The following is a 24,642-nucleotide window of genomic DNA, read 5'->3' as shown; positions in this document are numbered from 1 at the left end:
TAATGTCTACATGTATGCTCAGTTATACGCCGTTTCGCCTAATATCTGATATATTCGAGACTCGGGGGAACTCGTGATGTTTCAAGACATCGTCGAACTACTGTTATGTATTTAGTAATATGTACGAGACCTTATTAGATTACGTATGGCTCAACAATTAGTCCTGATCTTTTTGTGCCGTCGCTAGCATCAAAAGTCCGGGTTTATTTCGATGCCTAGGATGGATTGGATCTTCACTGCCCAGTCCTTGGGATGGACTTTATCAGCCAATCGCAACTAATAAACCCCAGTCAAGATGATCTCACCAAATCCCGTAAGATCTAAATACAGCTTTACGATTGGCTGAAGTATCTTTAATGCGACTGGCCCAGAATACTTCGCGCCGGCTGCCAAATAGAGTAAATGCTCAAGCGGCTTCGTCGCAGGTAGTTTTTGATGTTGTAAGATTTAGAACTTGAGGCTAAGGTCGATCCCTTTGCACTGAGCCATGCAAAGATTATGTCTTGTTGCTTGTTACGCCGTGTTCTAGATGATTACATAAACTGGAAAATCATTACTACTTTCGTCGGTTATGTTCTTGGACTGGGGCTTCTTTTATTCTTCGACACTATACATACACCTCCTGTGCTGGTCAACCCTCTACCGATCCTATATGTTAGTATAGACCTGTATGACTTCTCAGCCCTATATTCCCCCATAGAGTAAACTCTATTTCGTGGGAAGCTTTCCTACTCCTATGCTAAGAATGGAATGGCGGGATTTATTAGATCATGACATCCTAGCAAGGGTCATGTTCGACCCGCACCGGTAACATGAGAGCAAAGCTACACAGCTCACATCCCGATACAGAGTAGGTGATAAGTGATGCTTAGAATAACCCTTGATCATAATGAATAGATCATGTTTCTTGATAGTTTTATTTAAACAATGCCGAAACATGCCTCAGGAAGTTGCCTCCTTAAAAGGCCTCATCTGCCGACTATGGAATCCAAAATCACTAACTCATCTTGGAAGCCATCTCATCAGTAGTACATCTTTTCTTTCATACCATTCTTTTAGCTACGTACGGTCCTTTCAGGAGAAATGCCAAGCTCTCCTTTGGCAATAAGAATTGCCATCATAGGCGGGGGGCTGGCTGGCGCCGCACTTTTGCGCGGGCTTCTGCGGCATCCTCACCTTACTGTTGATATGTATGAATCACGGCCTACGTTTAGAGACGAGGGACCGGGGCTCTCTTTCACATCGAGAGCACAAGGTATTCTAACTGCTATCGATCCGGAGTTAGAATACTGCCTCGACCGTGCCGGTGCCGTATCCGCTACGACTGAGATACGGGTGGCTGCTGGTCCTCATGTTGGAAGGGAGATCGAGATAAACGGATTCGGGGAAAGCTGCAAGAAGTATGTCAGCCGTCAAGCTTTTCTAGCGGAGATGCTTAATCATGTACCGCCGCATATGATGCACCCCGGTACGCGGATAGCATCTGTCACGGAACTGCCGTCAGAGCAAGGACTATTACTCGCCTTTGCGGATGGGTCAACAAAGAAATACGACATCGTAATCGGTGCGGACGGCACTCATGGCTTCACGCGACAGCTTGTTCTTGGTACCGATGAATCTCTAGTCAAACCGCATTCTACAGGGTTTTGGGGATTGCCTATCAGAGTACCTCTTCAGAGGGCACAGCAGCTAATGGGCACACGGTCTCTTGACCCAAGCAACCCCCGCCACGTATGTTGGATTGGAGATGGAACTACTATCATCTATGATTTGCTCGATAATGGCAACGAAGTCCAGATCATTGTGTTCGGTAAAGCGGATGATACTGGGGAGGAAGATGGGCTTTCAGAACCGTCATGGGCAAAGCTTTTCACCCCAGACGAGTTTCGGGAGGTGTTTTCAAGCAATAGTATACCGGTCTGTCAGGGTACGATTGATGTAAGCGAAATTTATCCCGCGAGGAGATCTGCGTGTCAACTAACATCCTTTCAGCTTATCCTGAGCGTATATACTGTGCAGGTAGCCGCTCTTTGCTTGCTCGAACACCACCCGGCACCAACTTACGTGGCTGAGAATATCTGCCTAATCGGAGACTCTGCCCATAGCATGTTGCCATTCCAGGGCGCCAGCATAAGCCTTTCTATCGAGGAGGCTTTGCTCCTTAGCACACTGCTCGGCCGATTGTCGTCGAAAGCCGCCATTCCGGCTGCGCTCCGGGCTTTTGACCAGTTATGCCGGCCCCGAGCCGAACAGGCTACGCGGTTGAGTGCAGAGACAGGATTGCTTATCGCGGGTCGCGCACCGGGGATAGGGCTCAATGCAGATCTGCTTCAGCATCACTTGCGGCACAAGTTTGAGTTTCTTTTAAATGTTGATATCGAAGCACACCGGACTGCTGCTGTTAGTATTATGGATCAGTTATTGGGGGTTGGAGCAGCATGGCCTTGATGAGTGTTGGCATACCATGATTACTTGGGTCGGGCTTTCGCGCCCCTTTCCGCATTTACCATTTGTTTTCGTGGATTTCTTTTCTTGGGTTTCTTTTATTTTCACGGTTCAACCACGTGGATGTGAGTACATATAATTTCATACCGGATATTGTGCATGGCAATCGGCTAGGTAACTAAGCTGTAGGCTGGAGGCGTATATATGTAAATATGGGCATTTACAGAGTATGAAGTTTATGTATCAGAGGGTCTATTGCATTATAAATCTATGGCTCCTACTTATATAACCGCTATGTTTAGCTATTTCTTGCTTCTTCTGAGATAATCGAAGCACGGTGGCTTTTAACACCATGATAATAAATGCTTGACTTAACCGCGACTTGTCAGATATTCTATCCGGCTAATAATTGACCAAATATATGGTATGATTTCCTATGGCTGTCGAAATTGATCACAACCCAAACGGTTAACAATCTTGAAAACCCTGATACTATTTTTATACTTCCTTATCGACACTGAAAAGCAACAGCGACGTGAAAAGGGAAATTACTCTTAGGTGCTTAGAGATCATAATTAAGACCTGGGTATATGCATCCGGTAGTTATGGGAAAATAGCCATAGGCCAATGAACAGTTCTCTAGGTTACATCTGCTTATATCCTGAGAACTAGAGCCAGGATTGGAGTGGCTGGTGTCATATTAACAATCAATGTAGATTACTGCCATATAGTGATATTAGAGAGCACAAAGCCGGCATGTGTTTATGAAGTATTAAGAAAATCTTAGTTTATTATGGCCTATGTTTCAACAACGTGGTTCGCATTAGGTGTCTACCTGAGTATGCTTGTTCATCTTCCCCTCATAGAAAGCGACCCATCGCATCTTTTGGTTCGCTTGGACGAGTCACGATGTTTTGGTCTACACTACTGTCCTTTGCGGCGCTCGTTGATGCGGCGCCGCAGGTAACTCCAGTAAAAGGACCCGGGGCCAATAGCCTTGTTCGATTCGGATGTTCCCAGGTTGTCATTGAGCGTCTTGACCCGTAAGATATGAGTTCTTTAATATCAGCTCCATGAATAACGACTGATTCCTTTTGCTCTAGCCTCGTAAACCCAGGAGTGAATCCATCTCCGCACCTTCACCAGGTACGGTTCTCAGAACCTCCTTGAAAACTGTTCTTAGCTTACTCTCTCATAGATTGTTGGAGGAGTAAGTTACTTAATACTGCCTTCCAGTATACTTTACTCAACTCTCGTAGAATGCTTTTAATGCTTCAATTCCTTCCACCGATGTGTCATCCCTCGCTACCTGTACGACGTGCAGCTTTAGCGACGACTTTTCGAACTATTGGACGGCAAATGTTTACTTCAAGTCGCGAAACGGTACTTACAAGCGAGTGCCCCAAATCCCAAATAGGTTTTTGGAGGGATCTCAAGGTGGCGTTACGGTCTATTATCTTTCGCCTGGCAAGAAGACTGTCACTGCATTTAAACCAGTAGGGTCAATGGAAAGTTAATATACTTTTGGGAAGAACTAACTCTCATAACTAGGGGTTCCGTATGCTTGTCGGGGACTCTATGCGACGCGAGAAGAAAGGATCAGGTTTAAAGTCTCAGAGCTGTTTTCGTTGTTTCACAGGCCCCGACTTCAAGGGTGATGATTATTCACCTTGTGCTGATCCAAAATTGGACACCGAGACTTTCCCCTCGACGCCGTGCTTGGGCGGTATTAGATCTAATATCCACTTTCCAACGTAAGGTTACCTATCTTACTCATCTAAACATGGCGAGTGGAAACTAATAGTGAATATAGCTGCTGGGATGGAGAGCGTCTAGATAGCCCGAACCATCAGGACCACGTAGCCTACCCCGTTGGAGGTCCCTCGTCATTCGCTACTACTGGAGATTGCCCATCGACTCACCCTATCAAGATTCCACAGCTGATGCTCGAGGTATGTAACCCATACCCCTTTTCTCATAAGAAATTAAGATTACCAGGCTCAATATCATATGATAAGACTGGTAATACTTAAGGATACATACCTAAGCTAAGCTAAATTATCCATAGATTGTCTGGGACACAACCGCGTTTAACAGTCCAGATGACTGGCCAGAAGATGGATCCCAACCGTTCGTCTTGAGCACAGGAGACAAGTAATTCACTCCATGAAATCCGCGTATGTAGCCAAGATACTAACATTGAGCCAGTACTGGATACGGTCAACACGCTGATTATGTATTTGGATGGAAAGACGACGCACTCCAGAGACTAATGGATGGAGCTTGCTTCGGCAACACTTGCGAGGGAGTTAAGACACAGGACTTTGGTGAAGCAAACAAATGCTCTGTTCTAAACACTGTCGATGAGGTTACTGAAGGATGTAAGTTGAGTTATCTATACTACCTACCTACCTACCTATTGAATCTATTGCTAATCAGTGAGTAGGGCTTGAGCAGCTCCCGGGAGATGGAAGCGGGGCTTAATATTATCAAGAGGATGCCTGACATAATTAGTTGAGGGAGAGTGTCGAACACTAGGACACATTGTAGTCGATAACCTACAAACGCTCGCTTGGGGTCTTTCTATTAGTTGATTCGAAGGTATCTGATCATGGAAATTATTATGCAGTAACCATACGCACTAAGATTTCGATACAAGCATATCAAAACAGTGTACATTACGACATGTTCAATGCCAATGACCAGAAATACGAAACGTTTCTTTCGAAATCAATCAATGGCATCCTTCTACCCGGGCTATTGCACACCTGTCCCTGATAGTCGTACCGTATCATGCGACGATAATTTTCTGCAAGAATCAAGTGTGATGTATGGAATATCTATAATACGATTTGTATTAGATTACGTACGCCATAATCTTCTGATTACCTGAGCTTTCTTGATAGCAAGAAAGAGAGGCGGTTGGTATATGTAACAATAAGCAAAATTACGTTGTGATTATTATTCATCAGCAGACGCCTCTATGTTAGACAGCCTCTATTGGTGAGGGAAGGAAACTGTATGTGACAGGAATCGTAAACGGAATATTTGCCGAGTTGAAAGTTATGTAGCTGCGTCTGCAGCGTCTAGCTAAAGGGCATCCGATGTGTCCAGAAACTCTAGATCCTACTAGCTAGGCAATATTTCCTATCCTGATAGCTAACATATCTACACGTGTGCCTCTCTAGCTGCGAAATCATCTTACACTAAAGTATTGCCGTGATGCCTTCATGTCATGTCGAGCAAGGTTCCCCGCAATCGAGTACTCTGACAATCCCAAAGTTCCCCCGGCCCAACAGCCCAAAGTCTAACCCGATATAGTAAAGCCCATTGTCCGGATTTGCTCTAGCGCCCTTTGGGCTCAACTTACAAAATGAAATATTATAAATTATATGGACCACGGACCAAGTCACGTGCTGATATGATAATGGATAAGATAAGTAAAATCATATATGAAGTTATTCTTACTTCGCATCATATATGCATATAGATATTACATTTAGCTATTACATTAAAATGGCCTATTGCCTCCTGTTTCCTTACTATTTCGTTGATAAAATGCCTTATATTTTGAAATTGAATTGAGTTGAATTCAATTCAATTGAATCATCGTGTGGAGCTTTGAAATTTAACCAATCAAATCTCATCGAGTTTATTCGAAAAGTTATGGCCTATACTTTACTATATTAGGTTAGACTTTGGGTTGTTGGGCCGGGGGAACTTTGGGATTGTCTGTAGACTCCCCGCAATCTACACCAAACAGGTATGCATGATGGTGGGTTAGATCCATGCGCCCCAGTCCCTGGAGCTGATCCCGTTAACAATACCCCAATATATCAAGGGGTGTTTATTTTAATGATTTAGAGATACCCTGCCATTGCCTGCCGCGTAGTGGTTATAATCAGCGGTATCCGCACCTGAAGCGAACCCATCACCTTACCTCTGATACTCATAATCCCGTACATGACCCTTTCAAAATGGGTCTAGGTGTACTTGAAGATAAGCATCTATCGCATGTCCCCGGCACCGCCCTCCTTACGGACGTTGACGGGGCAGAAGATGTCCATCATCATGGCCGGCTCAACACATCGAATCTACTTCACGGAAAAGGCAGGGACTCTGATGTTCTGTTGGTGCCCCAGCCTAGTAATAGTCCGAATGATCCCCTTAACTGGCCTCTATGGAAGAAGGATCTTATGCTGCTCTTTATCTGCATTGATACTGCAGTAGTAGGGGCATGGGTGAGTGGCTATCTTTTAATGTTGATACACCCCTGAATATCTCGGATAAATCCTCTGTATAGGACTATATATTACGAATAAACTAATTGAAATGATCCTTCACAGGGTCCTATGATCTAACCCGGTTATGCCCAGATGGCTACCCAATTTGGGATGTCTTATAATCGACTTAACGGTGATCTCGGATATGGCGTACTAGTCATAGGGCTGTCATGCTTCTTCACGAATTCTATGGCTGTGGTTTGGGGACGTAGGCCGATATTTCTTCTTGGAAACCTGCTGCTATTCATTAGTAGCATCGGAGGGTATTACGCGCATACTTTTGACAGCCTACTTGGATTTCGACTTATAGGTTGTATCGGCATGTCTCCGTTTGAAGTGTAGGTACCCAACCTCCGACTTTTCAAAAGATGAAGTATGCAATAATATGTAGCTAATTATTTCTTATTCTTTTTTTATAGCTTGGTTACTACTACGATAGCAGACATTTACTTCGTACATCAGCGTGGAGTCAGACTCGCAGCTTGGGGTCTCTGCCTATCTATTGGTGTCGGAGGAGGCACAATCATCTCTGGTTATATTATCGAAGACCTAGGCTGGAACTGGACCTACGGTATCTGTGCGATTATATTCGGCGTCTGGATAGTGGTACTATTCCTGTTTTGCCCCGAGACAGCATACAGACGGGATGAGTCCCTTAATACCGATCTCGGGATAGTACCTGGAATTGATCAACAAGCAGAGCAGCCTGCGCAGAACGAAAGCTCAAAGGTGAAAGCAGATAGCAGATCATCCGGACCTGAAAATATCGAGGTCCAGGTCGAGATTATAGAACATGGAACTACAGATCTCTCCTGGCCAGAGAAAAAGTATAGCTATTGGCAAGATTTGAGGATCTTCCACGGGAGAGTGTGTGACGACCCATTCTGGAAGGTTCTTACTCGGCCGCTGCTCATGCTTATATTCCCACAAGTATTGTTCTCTTTTTTTGCCTACGGGCTTACAACCTCCTGGCTGGTTGTCGTGGGTAGCGTTTTGGCCCAGCTCTTTACGGCCCCTCCGTACAATTTCAGTGTCTCGGGCGTCGGGCTTGTCTCCGTTGCTTCCTTGATTGGTGCGATCGTGGGAGCCTTCATATCGGGACCTATAGCAGACTGGATAATCAAATCAATGTCTCGAAAAAACGGTGGCATATACGAACCCGAGTTCCGACTTGTGCTCATTGTGATTACCTTCGTCTTAGGAGGTATGTCGTTCTTCGGCTTCGGTTGGTCGCTCCAGCAACAAGACCCGTGGATTGCCCCGGTGATTTTCTATGGGTTACAGTATTTCAGCGTGGGATTTTTGACTATTGCTGTATATGGCTACTTGACGGACTGCCATCGTGACAAGGCCCCAGAAGCGTTTGCAGCTATCAATTTAAGGAATATTTACTCTTTCGGGATGAACTACTTCATATCAGATTGGATAAGTAGTCAGGGGCCGAAGGAGGTATTTTGTATAATTGGCGGAATACACGTTTTCATCTGCCTATGTGCGGTCCCGATGTATATCTTTGGGAAGAGATGCAGGAGTTGGACAAGCAGAGTAGAGGTGTTTGAGAAGGTCATGAAAGCATAGGGATTCTGCCAGTGAGAATGTATGGGTAATCCAGGAACGACTATATACTCATACGAGGGAGGGGAGGAATATTTGAGTATCACGTCAACGGAATACCTGGGCGTAAATCATATATACCGCTAAAATTTTCGTAGCTAGCTTATATAACTTATGAAGTTAAGCAGCAACTATACTCGATTATGAAGCACTTAACTCAGATTCAAGGGCATCAGCCATATCTCCTAATGTGCTGAACTTCCAGTCATATATTTCCTTCTCCCTATTGCCCATGATGGCGCTTGGTCTCACAATCCAAGCCGATTTTATTCCCATAGCTCGTGCAGGGTGATGGTCATGGAACTGGCTTTGTGCGGTCTGTATGACCTGCCCTTTGTCGATCCCGAACTTTTCCTCGACTTCTTTCAGCATATACTCGAAATTTCGAGGATTTGGCTTATATGAACCGATGTCCTGAGCCGTGATGATGAGATCAAAGGGGAATCCATGTAACGGGCCGGTGTTGGTTATGCCAAAGGAGACACGGTCGATATTAGAGAGGACTACCAGTTTATACTGTTTAGATAGTCGACGAAGGGCATCGACAGTATCTGGGAAAGCTGGCCAGTCAGCTACTGAATTGCCAAAAGCTCGTGACTCTTCGGCCGTTGGTAGTGCCAGGCCTAGCTTAGTGGCGAGCTGATGGTGTATAGTGGTGAGGAGCTGGGAATACGGCATATTAGGAGTTTCCTGTTGGTGTTTGACTTCGCATTCATAGTAGGCCTCTAGCACCTTAAGGCGGGGAATATCTGTGCGATTATTGGAAGCGAGGAAAGGCTCTAGGGCTGATAGTATACCAGTTTCATAGTCTATCAAAGTGCCATAGACGTCAAAGGAGAGAAGTCGGTAGTCTTTTAAATTTGCCATCGCTCTTAGTCGATCTTTTCGTAATTTGAGTGATAAGTCAGGTAGGTAAGTTAGTCCGTCACTTATATATAGGAGGTGATCCCATGCTACATGTTCTAATATATTGCCTACCTTAAGCGCCGAAGTAGGCAGACTCTTATATTAGGTGCTCATATAATAATCATAAAGTAGGCATTTTATTAATCTAATGTTGGGTTTAGGGGTGATATTAAAAAGAGTGACTAGAAAGGCGCGCCTTTAAAGGAAATCTTCAATCTTTTATCAGGTTATGTAGGTAGTTAGCGGGGTTACAGGTTACACGGTACCTATCAGCGTGCATAAATGTACCCCGAAAGATCTACCTATGTAAGTAAGGGGTATCTACCTAGGTACCTCCTAACATTAGGTTAGGTACCTCCTTCATGTTTCATTCCACATGCTGCACACATCCATCTTCAATGCATCCATCACTAATACATTTACCGTCAACATTTTCTGCAATATGTAATATTATATTATGCTCATTGAGTTAGTAATTCCTAACTGGATAATTGGCCGTCCTCCATTGCCCTTTTACCGCGCAACGGAGATACCTTGCTATACAAATAATTCGTGATTCGTCATGAAGGGAACGAGATACTCTACTTCCCGACAAAAGGCTTGTCAGCCATGCTCTACTGCAAAGGCAAAATGTGATCGCAAGGCGAGATGCTGTACCAGATGCGCCTTACGAGGCCTATCTTGTTCTTATCCGCAGACCTTACTTTCTAGAGCCTCCTCACGGGACGTAGGCGATAATGTAGGCGATAATATAGGCGACAGCACTGAAGCCGGCTTATACAACTCCATTTCCGACCCCAGAATTCTATCCGCAGCAAGCCCCGGGCCTGAGATACCAACTAGACCGGGCACTCAAAGTCTAAATTCTCAGAGTCCAACTTCTCAGAGTCTAGCTGTTGGGTTAACACAGGCCTCTGGTAGCATGAGCCCAACTAACACTTCCTCGGCTACATTCGTTACAAGTCACACCCTGGATGAGTCGATATTAAACATCACCGGCCGTGCATCTGGGAGTTCCGAAGTACTTGACTTTTCAAGCCTGGAACTATTCAGTCCTATTGATGTAGATGGTATTAGCAATCGTTGGCTGAACACCTATATCCCCATTCCCGGCCAAAAGGTTAAAGAATATCCCGCTACCATTACGGCTTTTATCTATAGACTTCTTAAGTCTTATGCAACCGTTGCCGTACGCGGCCGCAGTGTGCCCCCGTTTGTACACCATTCCCAAATTTCGGTCACATCGACAAGACCGCCGCTTTCTACCTGCTTAAGTTTGGTTCGCATCTGCGAGAATCCGTTGCCAGGCAGTGAGAGTGTTGCCGCCGATGTATTACAACGGGAGATGAACAATATTTACGAGCAACAGGGCACATACGATGATTTCACTCTATTAGCGGCTTTCCAGGCATATCTGATCTACTCCATGGTCTTGTTCTTCAAGCTTAACCAAGTTTCAGGCCCCTTCCTTCGACAAGCGATAATGAATCTCCAAGACCTTGCGTGTTCGAGTAGCCGGAGCGGGCTTGTGTGCATAGCCGAACAACAGCGTGCTCGGCCTCGGTGGGAAGCTTGGATTGTAGCCGAGGCAAAGCGGCGGGCATTGTTCACGATGTACCTTTTCGACAGTGTTCTTTCCACTCAAGATGGTCTTCAAACCTTTCTCGGCACTGAACTGCAAGGACTACCCGCCTCAGCAGACAAATCTTTATGGAGGGCACAGATTCGACGCGACTGGGAAATAGCATATAACATGTACTTAGCAGATTGGCCAAAGGAAACATTTCGCATTGACGAACTCTGGCCGATTGCTGCAGGGCTAGACGAGCCTAGTCTTCTCGAGAGACGCAATAGAGTAGACCGATGGTTAGAAAATGTCGATGAATTTGGCACAATGCTCTATGCAGTAACTAGTTGCACACACGGCGGTTGACCTTACTATTACTGCCCTAAGTAATATGCATATATTCTATATCCAATATCACAGTCTTGGTCAATAATAGGAACATATGACGACAGCCTAACTAAGATTGCTCCAATCCCCTCAAAACCTCGCTGATGGATATTACCCTCAAGTTCATTTTCGGCAAAAGGCCCCCTAGCAAAACCTGAGAATATTTTTGATACTGGTCCAGCGGCAACTCTAACACGTTGTCCGAGATAACGTAAATATTATAATCCAGGTCAAACAATCGATAAACCGTGCTCATTACGACCCCAGAGAGGCTCAGACCAGACTATAGAAGTTCTTGTTAATCCGCGTGAAAAAGAAAAGAAAAAAAGAAAGAAAGAAAGGCCTAGGTCACATACTATGATGATAGTGTCAATATTTCGTGCCTTCAAAATTTGCTCCAGGCTGTTTCCTGAGCCGGCATACCACCTTGTTTTCTGAAGTACGACATCTTTGCTATCGACCTCAAAGTTGGATGCTATCTGCACTGCAGAAGATCCAGCAGCGAAAGAACCGAACTCTCGGATGAGCTTTTCGAATGGAGCGTCTTGTGCTAGCTCAAGCTCTCCTGGTTTAAAGAAGAGAGTCGTAAATATGGTCGGGGGGCGTATGTCTTTCTTGTGAACGGCGGCATTCCAACGCTCACAGCTAGAAATAAATGCTCGTCCTTCGATAGTGTTCTTGACGGCATCTATGAGAACCGTCATCAAGTCAAGGTTGAGTACAGCGTAATTCTTGCCGAAGTTCAAACCGCCCTCGGGAGGATGTTGGTCAGGCGCCATTGTTAAAGATGGCTGTAGGTCACAGGGACAGTCGGCTGAGTAATTGCAAAGGCAAGTATATCCTCCATCGCATCTAATTGTGATTGTATTATTCGCTTCGGATCCAGGGGCTGTCCAGCTCAAGCCCGGGGGACCGGCGGAGTTTCGGATGGAGCGAGCTATGATTGGTTGTTAATCCGGCCCTCAAGTCTCAACTCCGTACACTGCCGGTGCTCAACTCCACTCAGAATTGAATATATGAAAGACATTCCAATCCGTGGTCATTAACAACATCTCACCACTACAATTGGAACTCTGAGTAGTAAGAACGGCAATAGATCATGGCATCTGAAGAACGGCAGGGAGTGTCACAGAATACGCCACTGGCGTCACCACCCCCGGAAGAGCCATACAGCATCTTCGACAAGCGGCAGAAAGCTCTAATCGTGCTTGTTGTTTCGACTGCAGCAACCTGTAAGTGAACGATCAGTAACACCATCATAATCTTGACGAGCTCACACGAACCAGTTTCCGGGTTTGCGTCAAATATTTATTTTCCCGCACTTCCTACCATTGCCCGTGACCTGGATATTTCGATAGAGCTTGTCAACCTTACAGTAACGTCATATCTTATTTTCCAAGGTTTAGCACCCAGCCTCTGGGGCCCCATCTCGGACGTCAAGGGACGCAAAATTGCATACGTCTTTACTTTTCTAGTGTTTCTTGGCGCATGTATCGGCTTAGCAGAGACGAAGAGCTACGCGACCCTTATAGTGCTAAGATGTTTGCAAAGTACCGGCAGCGCAAGTACTATTGCAATCGGATCCGGTGTGATTGGCGATATTACCACTCGCGCTGAACGCGGTGGCTTCATGGGAACTTTTCAGGCCGGGTTGCTCGTTCCCGTTGCAGTCGGGCCAGTTATCGGAGGTGCTCTAGCAGGATCGTTAGGATGGAGATCAATCTTCGTATTTCTGGCAATCTACAGTGGCGTCTTCCTAATACTGTTGATCGTTCTTCTTCCCGAAACACTGAGGTCGATTGTTGCAAACGGTAGCAGGAAGCCGTCGAATCTAATTGTTACATATCCCTTACGAACTTACCAAAAACTCACCAAAGTAAGATGGGATCCTGAAGCAGTTTCGTCAGAGCCTGCAGCAAGAAAGCATATCGATATCATGGGGCCATTACGCATTCTAATCAGTAGACATGCAGCGCCTATTATCATATTCCTTGCCGTATATTACGCTGTTTGGCAGATGAGCATCACCGCCATGTCATCTCTCTTTCAAGATCGCTACGGCCTGGGTGAGACCCAGATCGGCCTGACGTTTATTGCAAATGGGGCGGGGTCTATGATCGGAACGCTTGTCATGGGCAAGGTTCTAGACACCGACTATCGTCGAGTCAAGGCTCAACATGAAGCTCAATTCACTGAACCCGATTCTGAAATAGGCAATGGACAAATACGGTCCACGGCATATATGGAAGACCACTTCCCTCTTGAAAAGGCGCGCCTCCGGCTCATACCCATCTTCTCCCTAGCTCAGTGCCTGTCCATCGTTCTCTTTGGCTGGACCATTCAGTATCCCGATCGCGTCCATATCGCTGTCCCCATCATTTCCACTTTCATCACTGGTTGGACTGCCGTATCTACGCAGTCTGTGGTGATGACTTACCTCATCGACATCTTCTCCGACCGTAGCGCCGCTGCCAGCGCAAGTTTGAACCTTGCCAGATGCTTGTTCGCGGCTGGCGGGACAAGCTTTATAATGCCCATGGTAAACGGCATTGGTGTCGGCTTGGCATTCACGATATGTGCTATCGTTCAGGTTGTTGCGCTATCGGGCGTGGCCATCCAGTGGAAATTCGCTGCTTCATGGAGACAGGAGAAAAACGAGACAATATGAGGGTAAACTTTAGAAAAGGAACCGCGCTATGATATTAGTAATAACATAATATGAGGTACTCTCTAATTCCTTCTATCATGTCTTCTCTATTACATCGTAAATTGTAAGAAAATAATTTACAGTACATTCAATGCACATCCTATTTGAATCAGGCATTATTTCATACTTTGTTCATGGTGGTGATAGAGATATCTTTCCATGAGTACGAGTCACTACCTTGCTCGCGTATCGTAGATACTTCGACCCCCCACAACTGAATTAAACGGCAAGGATTGATTAGGATACAAATCGCCTAGCTAAGAACTTCGATATCGACTTTTCGGAATAAGGGGTAATTTCACCTCCTATGAGTCAATATTGCGCGGCTCGGAGTTATCAAATCGGCTAGGTGGTGGTATTTGGTTGCATGTCTGTTCGTAGGATAGAGTTCCTATCATATCTCAAGGTCGTGACCGTGATAGTACAGTACATAGCATTGCTAGCCAAACGTCGTAAGTGATGATCTCCTTCTTTCCCCTATCTTCATTCGTTCATTTCCCGCTTGGCCTTTACTATCCTCTCATATGAACCATACGCGAGTATTCCACCCACTGGCCTAACCATGCCGAAGGTGCCTGCAAGGTTGCATTGCGTCTTTCTCTCCTATTATTAGGATCCTAGACATCCCGACTTATCAGGCTTTGCCGTACTTTCACCCACATTTGCCAGCGACAAAACCCGCACGGCTCAGCCGAAATCCTAGCCCGCCTCTCTTGATACAGGCCGCTGGAACATTTGCTGTAGGGTACAGTGGAGTTGCTTATCGCGCGACTAGTATCCATGGCTTCTTCACAAGCCCGTTGGTAGATGGCCTGACCAGTTAAAATCCTCCAGCACGAGGGACAAGTTGCATAGAGAATTAAATCTGTGCACATCTTGTCTGATGTCCGAGGTTCGTGCAATGACTTTGATAGTCCAGTTCGATGTCACAATGGGTGACAACAATAACCAGAGTGTATGCTGCTGAATTTTTGCTCCGCCCGTAGCAGGGTCTTGATACAGGAGAAACTTTGTTCGATATGTAGAAAGTTAAGAGAGGCGTAATTGTTCTATTTTAGGCGGGCTCGCTGACCCCAAGAGCTTGCAAGGGCGAACATTAAAGGAGGGGGACGTGTTATGTGACATGAAGAAGAAGTCTTAGAACTGGATAAAGCTAATTTTCACCAAGCCATAATCGTGAAAGAATAGTATGAGAAGATGATAGATGAGTTGTTAATTGGCCTCGAGTATGCAACGGATTTGGAGGGATGAAGAAAATATAGAAACAGAAAAATCAGGAAGCAAACAAACCTGTAATTATGTTTTGTTACCTATCGAACCGCCACGAATCACCGCAGCAGCACTGTCGACGATAGATGCGTATATGGTGACGATGCACCATCCTCCAGAATGAAACTTGTTCACAAACATCGTACCATATTATTCCTACGTCCCATCGGAAATAAGTAGATTAAATTTTGTCACAACCGGGCTCGATAGAAGTCAGGGCTACGCACATTTGATTCTTGAAGAGTCCTAATTCCGGATAATCGCTAATGTCGATGCTGCTCAATATGCAAAAACATATATACACATACCTGAAATTATTTGGTCAATGACCTACAGCGACGTAGATATTGTCATAGACGGTAGCAAGCCAGCCCTCGGCGGGTCCAGCCCTTGCCACGATCCCAAGGCCCCCAGCAGCCCAAAGCGCCGCGAGTGAGAGGGAGACGGCCTGGATACCCCACCAAGCGCGCCGTCGCCTCTTTCGTAGCTGCTTATCAAAAGTTATCTTCTTCCAGTTGGCAGGCGGCGTGAGATTTAACCACTTAGCCCAGCCCCAAACCATATGACCTACCCCAACGGATAGTAGTAGCGAATATGCTATCCAGGGCGGTAGCGGGTGTCGAGCGAAGCCATGTGATACAAACTGCAGCCCAATGTTGGAGCTATCACCATCAACAACGAGGGGCAAGATACGGTTCATGCCTACATGCGAGGCAAGAAGTCCAACGAATATATACCCAGAAACCGAAATGTAAGTTAAGGGCGGCCATATCTTAATGCTGTGCTTCTGGTGGGGTGACTTCGAGTGATGTAGAGCCCACATACCCGGGGTCTCGCCGCCGTACCGTTTTAGGTTTTGGCGTCGGCGCAGTAGGCGTATGGCAATGCCTGATGTGACGTGGGCAACGACGGGGAGGGCGACCAGTAGAGGCTCGGTGAAGGGGGTCTGGTAGAGCTCCCGAGCCATGAGAAGAAAGGGTTCGGAGTAGGGAACAGATTGGTAAACTAGAGGGAATACGGCGGTGTTGGCGACATGGAGGCCAGCGAAGAAGGAAAATGTATAGGAAGAATAACGTTGGATTCGTGATACTGGAGGTGTGCATTTATGGTTAGTAAAGCTTTCGATCCTATTGGTCTGAGTGAAAATAACTGAAATCTTGAAATCGTACAATAATATATTGGGCCATGACCGCTGCCGCTAAGACCTAAGGCAGAAGTTGAGCTGGTCGGTGTATGTCTCGTACTATAACTCGAAGACTCTTGATCTTCCTCGGGTAGAGGTGGAAGGTCCTTTTCATAGAGGGACGCATTGTCTATAGGCGAAGGATCCAGCTGGAGCAGAGATATTAACGTCTCTTGCGAAGCCTTTGGATTTAAGGTACGATGATCGGACGCCATGAGTGGTTCAGCTTCATTCCTTGCGGTCGCGATCTTTAAATTTAAGTGTTTACCTATGGTTAAATGTATTAGGTACCTCGGTATTTCGAATTTGGGAGCTGGTGTTGAAATTGGCGTTGGTAGATTATTTTTTGAGTTGTTAAGGTTGTTGTGGCCCAAAAAAGACTTGAAGTTATTAGTCGTGGGCGAATGAGAAGGTGCTTGGGCTTAGGTACCTAGGTACCTAATAGAACATATGCTATACCTACCTAGGTATGTACATCATGTACGGCATGGCATCTGCCCCGCGATAGCTTGCTTTAGGTACATACATGTAACCTAGGTATGTACATCTATGTGAGGGCGCAGCTCATCCCAAAGTTATCCTTGACCATCAACCCAAAGTCTAACCCAATCAGGCATATATGGATCATTTTACACCATAATAGTACTAGCGCACCCAAAACTCAACTACCATTTCACTAATATTATATTTATGTAAATATATACTTTTATACAATATTATAAAACTTAATAAAATAAAAATAAATTTAATGTAATTAATTAATAATTAATTATTTTATTTTATTTTATTTTATTTTATTTCATTTTGTAAGTTAAGCCCAAAAGGCGTTAGAGCCAATCCGGACAATGGGCTTTACTATATCGGGTTAGACTTTGGGTTGATGGTCAAGGATAACTTTGGGATGAGCTGCGCCCTCGTGTAGACTCACATGTATGTACCTGGTGGTAAAGCTTGGAGCTTGCTCAACTTCTAAACTTCCCATCTACATCTTTATACACAACCAACCATAATACATGCCACTATGCCTCCTGTGAGTATGCTATTCGAGCTTCATACCTAACATCATAACTTGTAGCCAGATAACTTACAATTCGAAATATGTAGCGACACCAGACTCTCCCGCCAGCGCAGACCTCCTCAGCGCGCGCCGCTCTACAGTCCTTCTACTGCGAGCTCTGTTCTAAAGGTTACTCGCGCATGAATGACTATGAGGCTCACCTAGGCAGTTACGACCATAGCCATCGTCAGCGCATGAAGGATATGAAGCAGATGGTTAAGGATCCGACGGCGGGGGCACGCGCGAGAAAAGCCGAAGCTAAAGCAGACGGTCTCATCAGCATTAAGCTCGGCGGCGATTCTAATCCTATCGGAACTGGCGGTGGTGGCGGCGGTGGCGGTGGCGGTGGATTTAAGAAGGGAGGCTTTAAAAAGTCTGGTTTTAAGAGCGCCTTCACGCCTATCGGTGGAACGGCGGACAACGAGAATATCAAGACAAAAGAGCCGGATACGAATATGAGTGCTAATAAAGACGAGAAAGCTATACCAAAAGATTTAAGTGCTGAAAGCGATACGGAAGACGAAGGATACGAGGTTTATGATCCACGACTCCCTACGGATTGACGCGCTGCCAGGCAAATCGATACCTCGATTGATACTCAGAACGAGGTATAGCATCGCCGCTAGCTTCCACAGCGACGGAGGGTTGTTGAAGTCGTAAGACCTTAGATCTACGCGAGATTCGGATCAAAACCCAGCTATGACACGCCGTGTGATTGCAGGCAACCGTTACGGGTGTATCTGAGCAGCTCAGATGGAACAAAATGACCGATGAAGACTTCTTAGATATCATAGGCTTGAGACTCCAAGGTAATTAGGCAAGCCGCAGCGTAATATTCAGATTCGCGGCATTAGACTTAAGCCACGCGCGTATATTTTAATTGTAAGGCTACAGCCTCGTCCGAATTAATGGCACTATTACCTTGTCTACCTCCGAAAGGATCTTATTCCTACTGCTCCCCATCATGCTAAAACCTATTAACGGTATCCAATCACAATACCATCTCGCAATTTTCCTTGCCTCGCTCCTCCAGGGACCGATGGTAATGAAAACATGCGAATTCTCGAAAAGAGATGAGGTTCCAAAAATTCCCAACCCGGCCGAAGCCAAGATGGAGTGGTCAGTAAATAGTTTTCAACTAGCAAAAACACGCACTCGGATTGCTCCTCACTGTGACGCGTAAAGCCCGTGCACTAAGATGGGGAGAAAAGAGAAGGAAATTTTCAAAAGCAGCGGGAGGGACAGAATTCTTAAGTATTACGAAAGCGGTGTACGAAATCAGTCAATATTCTGCCGCATAGAGCTACATGTACTAAGTACCCCCCACCTTTCTTTCTTCAATACCTTAGTAAGGTTCTTTTTTTGTATTTGTACCTTTGTATTTTCTAGTTCTATTGTTGTTGAGACCAATCAAATAAAAGCTTTCTTTTTAGATTTGCTAAATCCATTCACTGATGTCCGGTACCTATATGTACCTATGGATAGCACATGTACTTGTACTGTCTTAGGTACGAAAGCTTGTCGCATAGGGTGCGTCGAATGTATGAAGACAGCACAAGTATTTTTTATATAACAATTCAATATAACAACATTCAAGATTGAAGTTTCTGTCGCAACAAACTTCTAAAAATTGTACTTCTTCCTTGCCTGTTTCTCGATGAGCGAAGGCCAAAGATTGTACAAGTATTGCGCAATCCCATACGGAAACCAGGGCACAACTACATTGCCTCTCACTTTTCTATCCATCGCATCGATGCATCTCTTGGCCACGTAATCTACTTTGAGACCGCGCTGGTTTGGGCCTGCTTTAACAGTTGCTGGGTCTGCATCGACGGCAGAGGCGCGGAAGTTGCCTTCGATAGTTGCCGGCAGGATGAAGGTGAAAGTAATATTCGGATGCTCAATAGCGAGCGATTGGAACAAGAGCAGTGATGAGGCCTTCGTAGCAGCATAAAGTGCCCGTGTCGGTGCTGGGATCACTGCAGCAACCGACGAGGCCAACAAAATGGATGGAGAGGTTGAGGTACGCGTTATCAAGGGGACAAATGCCACGGCCGCAACAAAGGGTCCATAGACATTTCCCTGAGTGGTTCGAGTAGCAATATCCAAAGCCTTCTGTATGTCGGCACTGTTTGCGTCGGCTTCCTCCCCTGGCTTTACGTTGGCGAGACTCATGACAGGCTGCACAGCAGAGACTCCAGCACATACGTGAAGGGAATCCAAACCACCCCATTCCGCAATTACTTTCTCTCTTACTCGCACCATATCTTCTACGTTGCTGAAGTCGGCGACAACCCAGAAGCACTTCTCTCCACACTCCTGGGTTAGTTTTGATAGCGGTTCTTCGCGCCGTGCAACGAGGCACACACGAGCATCGCGCGCTGCATACTGCTTAGCCACAGCGCGCCCAAGCCCGCTCGATGCCCCTATAATCAGAACCCGCTCCTCAGTTGGGCAAATGCTACTCTGTCTACTACGAGTAATATTCCGGGCGGCGCGCCAGACGAAGGACAGAGTGGTAGCTAAAATAGCTAGTGTTGTTGCTGTCAAGGGGGCAGATTCAAATCGTGATGGCCAACCTGACATGTTGCATAATCCCTACGATTTATACCTAGGCAGGTGAACTTCAAGGTGTAGTAACGTTGGTCAATCAAACGCCCCAAAATAAATAAATTACCTAGGTAGGTACACTCCCAGCTTAAGAGTACTAATGAATCGGCCCGGATCAGATGGGGCGGGGTTCTTGACAGCTGTTTGTCTTATTTGCATTAAGTTAAGGTAGCTAGGTTAGCTATCTCTTTACCCATTGCCACCTCCACTTCACAATCTTCACTACAATGACCCCGTTCCTCGTCTTCAATCTCCCTTAATAATTCAAGTACCTACTTATACGTAATATTCGAGGGAGACGAGCAAGAAACCCTACTGTATCCCACCATGTCCCTCCTAGCTATTCCGAACGAGTTGCTACTAAAGATAATGAAACACCTTCGAGATTCACGACATATTCAAGCCCTCCAATCTGTTGCTCGTACCTGCAAGGATCTCCGCGAAGTCGCTGAGATATACTTATATTCTACTGCTGAGTTTACCACACTATCATCTCTGTATCGCTTTCTGGATGCTGCCACCCATGCCGACGAGCCTAGTCGAAAAGGCTACCTCCGAGATCTAAAACTTCTATATTCCACTAATCATTATGACCCTTATTACAATCCGCCTTATCCTCTGGACCTCACCTTATTTCCCAATTTGGAATCATTCGTCTCGGAAAGTCCCGAATGCCAGCCTGGGTTCGTCAAAGGGACTCACTGGGGACTTTTCAAGGAGTCTTACACACAAGCATTTACGCAAGCATCCCTTCTAAACGAATCCCTCGAAACACCAAGGCCTCTTCAAAGTCTTAGATCTCGTACGTCCCAACGTAATCTCGTAGCACATATTATGATACTTACCTCTCAGCGCAGTTACGCTCCATTGGACTGGAACCGAGAGAAGATTTTGGGACATAGCGCCGACGTGTCCAATCTTCTTACTTCCTCAACTACAGTCCTTGGAAATATCCTGTGCCAAGATAGGCCAAAAGGAATCAGCTGATTGGGAAGCAGAAAAGCTACAAGAATTTCGACACAAAACTATGCTCAATTCCTTAATCTTTACCGAATGCGTTGTTTCCATTAAAGCTCTACATACCATTCTCTCATTGCCGAAAGCGCTACAGAGCCTAACTCTTTGTGAGATGTTTCATCACCATTGTATAATAGGTGACTCCTTCGCCATCGAGGATACTGATGCATTTAACCACGCTATTGGCCAGCAAGCCAAGAGTCTCGAGAGCCTCCATATCCAACGGTTCAGCCAATATTCACGAGATGGGAAGACTCTAATCCTCTCGCTTTCCAACTTCCCAGCCCTCTCAAACCTTCAACTTGGACCTTTTCGTCAAACGCAATTCAAATATGTCCTTGATACACCGGTTCCACCGGCTCTAAAATCTCTGCGGCTTGATGAGTATGGGATATTAATGTTAGAGAAGGACCGTTCTAGTAAACTTCTCTCAGGTCTATCGGTCGAGGGTTTGCTAGCAAATTCGGAAGCTTCCGGCCTGCCATTCACGCTTGATATTTCACTCCAGCATCTCTCGCCTCTTCTTCGGAGGCCGCTTTTCAACGGCGACGACGTGCGGCCAAAGATACGAAAACTTATATATAAACTTGGAGGGTGGTTTCAAGAGCTCCAAAACGCTTCCACTCTTCCTCGCTTAGAAGCGAACCCCGAATCTTCTCCAGCTTGTCAACCATATTCGCGTTTGCGCATTCTCACCAACAAGCCCCGAAAGAAAATACCACCATTCCTACACAATGAACCCCTACCTAGATTCGTAGTTCGTTACGACTCGTCTCACCCAGAGCGATTTCTCTGTAATCCCTATACTGCTAATCCAATCTATCCCGATAGAGACTTTAGTAGTGACGACGAGGACATGGATATTGCTTTTCGTGACGCCAACAGCTCAGACCTTGATATGCATACCTTTTAAATCCCAAATCGTATGTACTTTAATGTACTTTACCGATCGCTATGAGGCTATGAGGCTATGTGGCTATGGCTTGGGTGGGATGCATACATTCTCATAATAAAAAGTCTGCAGTAGACATTAATTTCCCATCACAATCAAAACAGGGTCTTAATACGTACGATATATATATTCTATCCACGTTGGACTTGATTATTTCAGAAATCCTCAGCTGGGTATTTAGTGGTCGAAGATATGGTATATTATATGCTGACCGTCCCAATAGTTTGACCCTTGTGTCTAGAAATAGAACGCGTTGTATAGGTAGGTAGCCAACTGAAGAGTCTTCGCCTACCTCTTAGTTAAAAACTCGAATATCTATACCACGTGTTCTTCTTATTTATACGTGGTCAGACAAACATTTGAGTATGTCGTTACTCCTCGTGTTGGGTACCTGCTTTTTCATCCATAGCAAGTCGACGAACGCACTTATATCCCCTAAATTTTCGAGCAGGCAGTTTCTCCTCAAACTATGAAAAATATAATTAGTCAAATGTATGATAAATTCCAATATTCGTGTCTTCCACTTACCATTTCGTCGATCTCTTCCAATGTTCGGCCTTCGAATCTTGCTGTTAGCAACTGGTTTGTTGATTAATAGGAATTTGATTTACCTTGAACTTCGGGTAGGAAGAAGTATACCCATACCCCAGCTACGATTGAGCTTGGGAACCAGATATAACCGTATCGCGGGCCCCAGTTTAGAGAATCGGGATTAATAAAATCTATAAGACCCACGATTAGTTTTTGAATCCCTAGACTAGCATTTATATGTGCTCTAGAATAAGTATCCAGTAACTTACAAGGAGCTGTGAAGGTAGTAAGCCAGGCAGCAAAGAATGCCACGGCTGCTGCCAACCCAAACGTATAGCTGCGTAGACGTTGTGACGGAAGCTCGCCACCACTCAACCAGGCATAAGTCGCGACCATTCCCTATAAGTCCATTTTTAGCCTCGATCCTTATCCTGTTTGCTAAATGATTTCAGGTCTTACATTGTAACTCATCATATAAAGGCATGATAACGCTACAAGAACTTCACCTGTGGCCTTTGCGCCAGGGTTTTGGTCGTATACAACTGCGACGATTAACTGTAGGATGCCACAAATTCCAAGGCCACCCATAAGAAGCACGCGACGTCGACCATATCGTACCACGATTAAGGAGTTGAGAACGATGGCAAATAGGCCAATTGCGCTAAGAACGCAACCCATCGCGAAGGGGTTGGTTACCCTGGCCATAGTGAAGAAGTACGCCTTGTACGCTGGAGAAAACTGTAAGAAACATTCAACATGAATATTTGGGTGGATGACTTTACAGATGATAAACATAGAACCTGTAGCAGCTTGTAGAGTTACTCCGCAGACGGCGAGAATCGTGCGTCTCCTATCTATGGGATTCTTGAACATATCTAACACGCCGACCTGGCTACCCATCTCACGTTCTTTATCGATGGCTGCCTTTATTTCCGCGACTTCGATGTCGACTTGCGCACCAGTCGGCCTTAGCCACTTAAGGGATTTGTGCCCATCTTCGATTCGATCTTGCAGGATCAGCCAGCGTGGAGACTCGGGTATAAAGAACAGGCCAACGGTCAAGAAAAGAGGAATAATGTAGATAAGTCCTAAAGGAATCAGATAGGCTGATCGATCAGACCGCGATGCCGTTGCCCAGTCCACGATTGTACCGATCAATGTGCCCTAGGAAGATGGGTTAGAACTTACCAACCATCCAGCGGCGTGTTTGACTTACGAAAGAGGTGCAAAACTGGAACGCGGTCAGGAAGAGCCCACGGTACTTGGCTGGACTACTCTCTTGGATAAATAGTTGGGAGAAGGTCATAAAGTAACCATTCGCTAATCCATTCAGTAGCCGTCCGACATAAAGGGCATTGATATCTGTTGTGGTCATCATTATAATGTTAGAAACAACGCAGCCAAGGCAAGCCATCCACAGACAGGTCTTTCGACCAATTTAGCAGCCACCAAGCCTGCGGTAGCAGAACTGACGAAGGCGCCAAGTGTCATCAGCGATGTAATTAGTTGTTGCCGCACTGTCGAGATGTTCCAACCGATTGCTGTATTCGGAGCTGGATGGCCGTAGATCTGTCGAACTGATGTTAGAATACGTAACACTCAATCATAGGTACCTAAGATATAATGCTTGGGTTAACGAACCTTGAGAAAACCTGGCATCGCCTGCATGCCTCCTATCAGACCGAAGTCAATGCCATATTGAAACGGCGATAGAACCATGAGACCACATGCTATAAAGCATCGCCAATGGGCACGTATAGTATCATCGTCCTTGATCGTCATCTTTACCTCTTCAGCGCGTCGCGCATCCTATAAGCCGAGATGAGGTAAACGGTTGTATTTTTGAGATAATAGTTCCAGCGTCCTGTACACCAGACGAGGCGTCGTATTTACGTGTGCATCAGGATGGCAACCCTGTAAGTGCCGAAGGATCTATGGGATTCCCAAGGACGCCAAGAAGCGCTCATCTAGTTAGCTAACCCGTTACCCCGTAACCCCAGGTTTGAGGATGGCTAGGAAGGGCCGGCAATATGGACAATCCCATGAGGTTCTCCACACTCTCCAAGTCCCCAACAGAGCGCAACCTGTTAATCTATAACTATTCAGGCTATTGT

General features: G+C 45.7%; 12 protein-coding genes across 12 annotated transcripts; 7 read left to right on the top strand and 5 right to left on the bottom strand.

The window, feature by feature from the left end:
- The first annotated feature begins 446 nt into the window (after positions 1-446).
- F4813DRAFT_355674 (FAD/NAD(P)-binding domain-containing protein) lies at positions 447-2,736 on the top strand. Its single transcript, XM_049242901.1, has 3 exons — positions 447-654; positions 768-1,938; positions 1,993-2,736. Exons 2-3 carry the CDS (start codon positions 1,084-1,086, stop codon positions 2,446-2,448), a joined length of 1,311 nt encoding a protein of 436 aa, XP_049100560.1. The 5' UTR covers positions 447-654; positions 768-1,083; the 3' UTR covers positions 2,449-2,736.
- A 618-nt stretch (positions 2,737-3,354) lies between these two features.
- F4813DRAFT_380132 (uncharacterized protein) lies at positions 3,355-4,929 on the top strand (the record flags this gene model as incomplete). Its single annotated transcript, XM_049245534.1, has 8 exons — positions 3,355-3,488; positions 3,549-3,552; positions 3,705-3,941; positions 3,997-4,199; positions 4,259-4,397; positions 4,514-4,599; positions 4,654-4,826; positions 4,892-4,929. 8 exons carry the CDS (start codon positions 3,355-3,357, stop codon positions 4,927-4,929), a joined length of 1,014 nt encoding a protein of 337 aa, XP_049100559.1.
- A 1,493-nt stretch (positions 4,930-6,422) lies between these two features.
- Positions 6,423-8,306, top strand: F4813DRAFT_388361 (MFS general substrate transporter; the record flags this gene model as incomplete). The annotated part of the gene is made up of 3 exons (XM_049246693.1): positions 6,423-6,686; positions 6,822-7,066; positions 7,148-8,306. 3 exons carry the CDS (start codon positions 6,423-6,425, stop codon positions 8,304-8,306), a joined length of 1,668 nt encoding a protein of 555 aa, XP_049100558.1.
- A 173-nt stretch (positions 8,307-8,479) lies between these two features.
- On the bottom strand, positions 8,480-9,438 carry F4813DRAFT_355670 (HAD-like protein). The gene has a single exon (XM_049242900.1). It carries the CDS (start codon positions 9,207-9,209, stop codon positions 8,484-8,486), a length of 726 nt encoding a protein of 241 aa, XP_049100557.1. The 5' UTR covers positions 9,210-9,438; the 3' UTR covers positions 8,480-8,483.
- A 216-nt stretch (positions 9,439-9,654) lies between these two features.
- On the top strand, positions 9,655-11,307 carry F4813DRAFT_39068 (uncharacterized protein). The gene has a single exon (XM_049247051.1). The coding sequence runs from the start codon at positions 9,811-9,813 to the stop codon at positions 11,179-11,181; it is 1,371 nt and encodes a 456-aa protein (XP_049100556.1). The 5' UTR covers positions 9,655-9,810; the 3' UTR covers positions 11,182-11,307.
- Positions 11,227-12,380, bottom strand: F4813DRAFT_39080 (Isochorismatase hydrolase). Its single transcript, XM_049247069.1, has 2 exons — positions 11,559-12,380; positions 11,227-11,485 (listed from the first exon to the last, which is right to left on the bottom strand). The coding sequence occupies exons 1-2, from the start codon at positions 11,979-11,981 to the stop codon at positions 11,273-11,275; spliced, it is 636 nt and encodes a 211-aa protein (XP_049100555.1). The 5' UTR covers positions 11,982-12,380; the 3' UTR covers positions 11,227-11,272.
- F4813DRAFT_39070 (MFS general substrate transporter) lies at positions 12,142-13,921 on the top strand. Its single transcript, XM_049247052.1, has 2 exons — positions 12,142-12,434; positions 12,489-13,921. Exons 1-2 carry the CDS (start codon positions 12,302-12,304, stop codon positions 13,868-13,870), a joined length of 1,515 nt encoding a protein of 504 aa, XP_049100554.1. The 5' UTR covers positions 12,142-12,301; the 3' UTR covers positions 13,871-13,921.
- Positions 13,922-15,401: 1,480 nt separating this feature from the next.
- On the bottom strand, positions 15,402-16,576 carry F4813DRAFT_395518 (DUF1691-domain-containing protein; the record flags this gene model as incomplete). The annotated part of the gene is made up of 2 exons (XM_049247706.1): positions 15,402-16,267; positions 16,348-16,576. 2 exons carry the CDS (start codon positions 16,574-16,576, stop codon positions 15,501-15,503), a joined length of 996 nt encoding a protein of 331 aa, XP_049100553.1. The 3' UTR covers positions 15,402-15,500.
- Positions 16,577-17,382: 806 nt separating this feature from the next.
- Positions 17,383-17,981, top strand: F4813DRAFT_388355 (uncharacterized protein; the record flags this gene model as incomplete). The annotated part of the gene is made up of 2 exons (XM_049246692.1): positions 17,383-17,391; positions 17,466-17,981. The coding sequence occupies 2 exons, from the start codon at positions 17,383-17,385 to the stop codon at positions 17,979-17,981; spliced, it is 525 nt and encodes a 174-aa protein (XP_049100552.1).
- An 832-nt stretch (positions 17,982-18,813) lies between these two features.
- On the bottom strand, positions 18,814-20,059 carry F4813DRAFT_355661 (NAD(P)-binding protein). The gene has a single exon (XM_049242899.1). The coding sequence runs from the start codon at positions 20,002-20,004 to the stop codon at positions 19,042-19,044; it is 963 nt and encodes a 320-aa protein (XP_049100551.1). The 5' UTR covers positions 20,005-20,059; the 3' UTR covers positions 18,814-19,041.
- A 296-nt stretch (positions 20,060-20,355) lies between these two features.
- On the top strand, positions 20,356-21,958 carry F4813DRAFT_380128 (uncharacterized protein; the record flags this gene model as incomplete). The annotated part of the gene is made up of 2 exons (XM_049245533.1): positions 20,356-20,830; positions 20,886-21,958. 2 exons carry the CDS (start codon positions 20,356-20,358, stop codon positions 21,956-21,958), a joined length of 1,548 nt encoding a protein of 515 aa, XP_049100550.1.
- Positions 21,959-22,368: 410 nt separating this feature from the next.
- F4813DRAFT_380127 (general substrate transporter) lies at positions 22,369-24,310 on the bottom strand (the record flags this gene model as incomplete). The annotated part of the gene is made up of 9 exons (XM_049245532.1): positions 22,369-22,464; positions 22,526-22,554; positions 22,609-22,719; positions 22,798-22,927; positions 22,988-23,256; positions 23,311-23,692; positions 23,745-23,890; positions 23,947-24,097; positions 24,170-24,310. 9 exons carry the CDS (start codon positions 24,308-24,310, stop codon positions 22,369-22,371), a joined length of 1,455 nt encoding a protein of 484 aa, XP_049100549.1.
- Positions 24,311-24,642: the final 332 nt, after the last annotated feature.

This window comes from Daldinia decipiens, assembly GCF_022478715.1.
Source record: "Daldinia decipiens strain CBS 113046 unplaced genomic scaffold F4813scaffold_12, whole genome shotgun sequence".
Taxonomy (NCBI): Eukaryota; Fungi; Ascomycota; class Sordariomycetes; order Xylariales; family Hypoxylaceae; genus Daldinia; species Daldinia decipiens.
The sequence above is the reverse complement of the archived record's forward strand: the minus strand, read 5'-3'. Positions and strand labels throughout refer to the sequence as shown.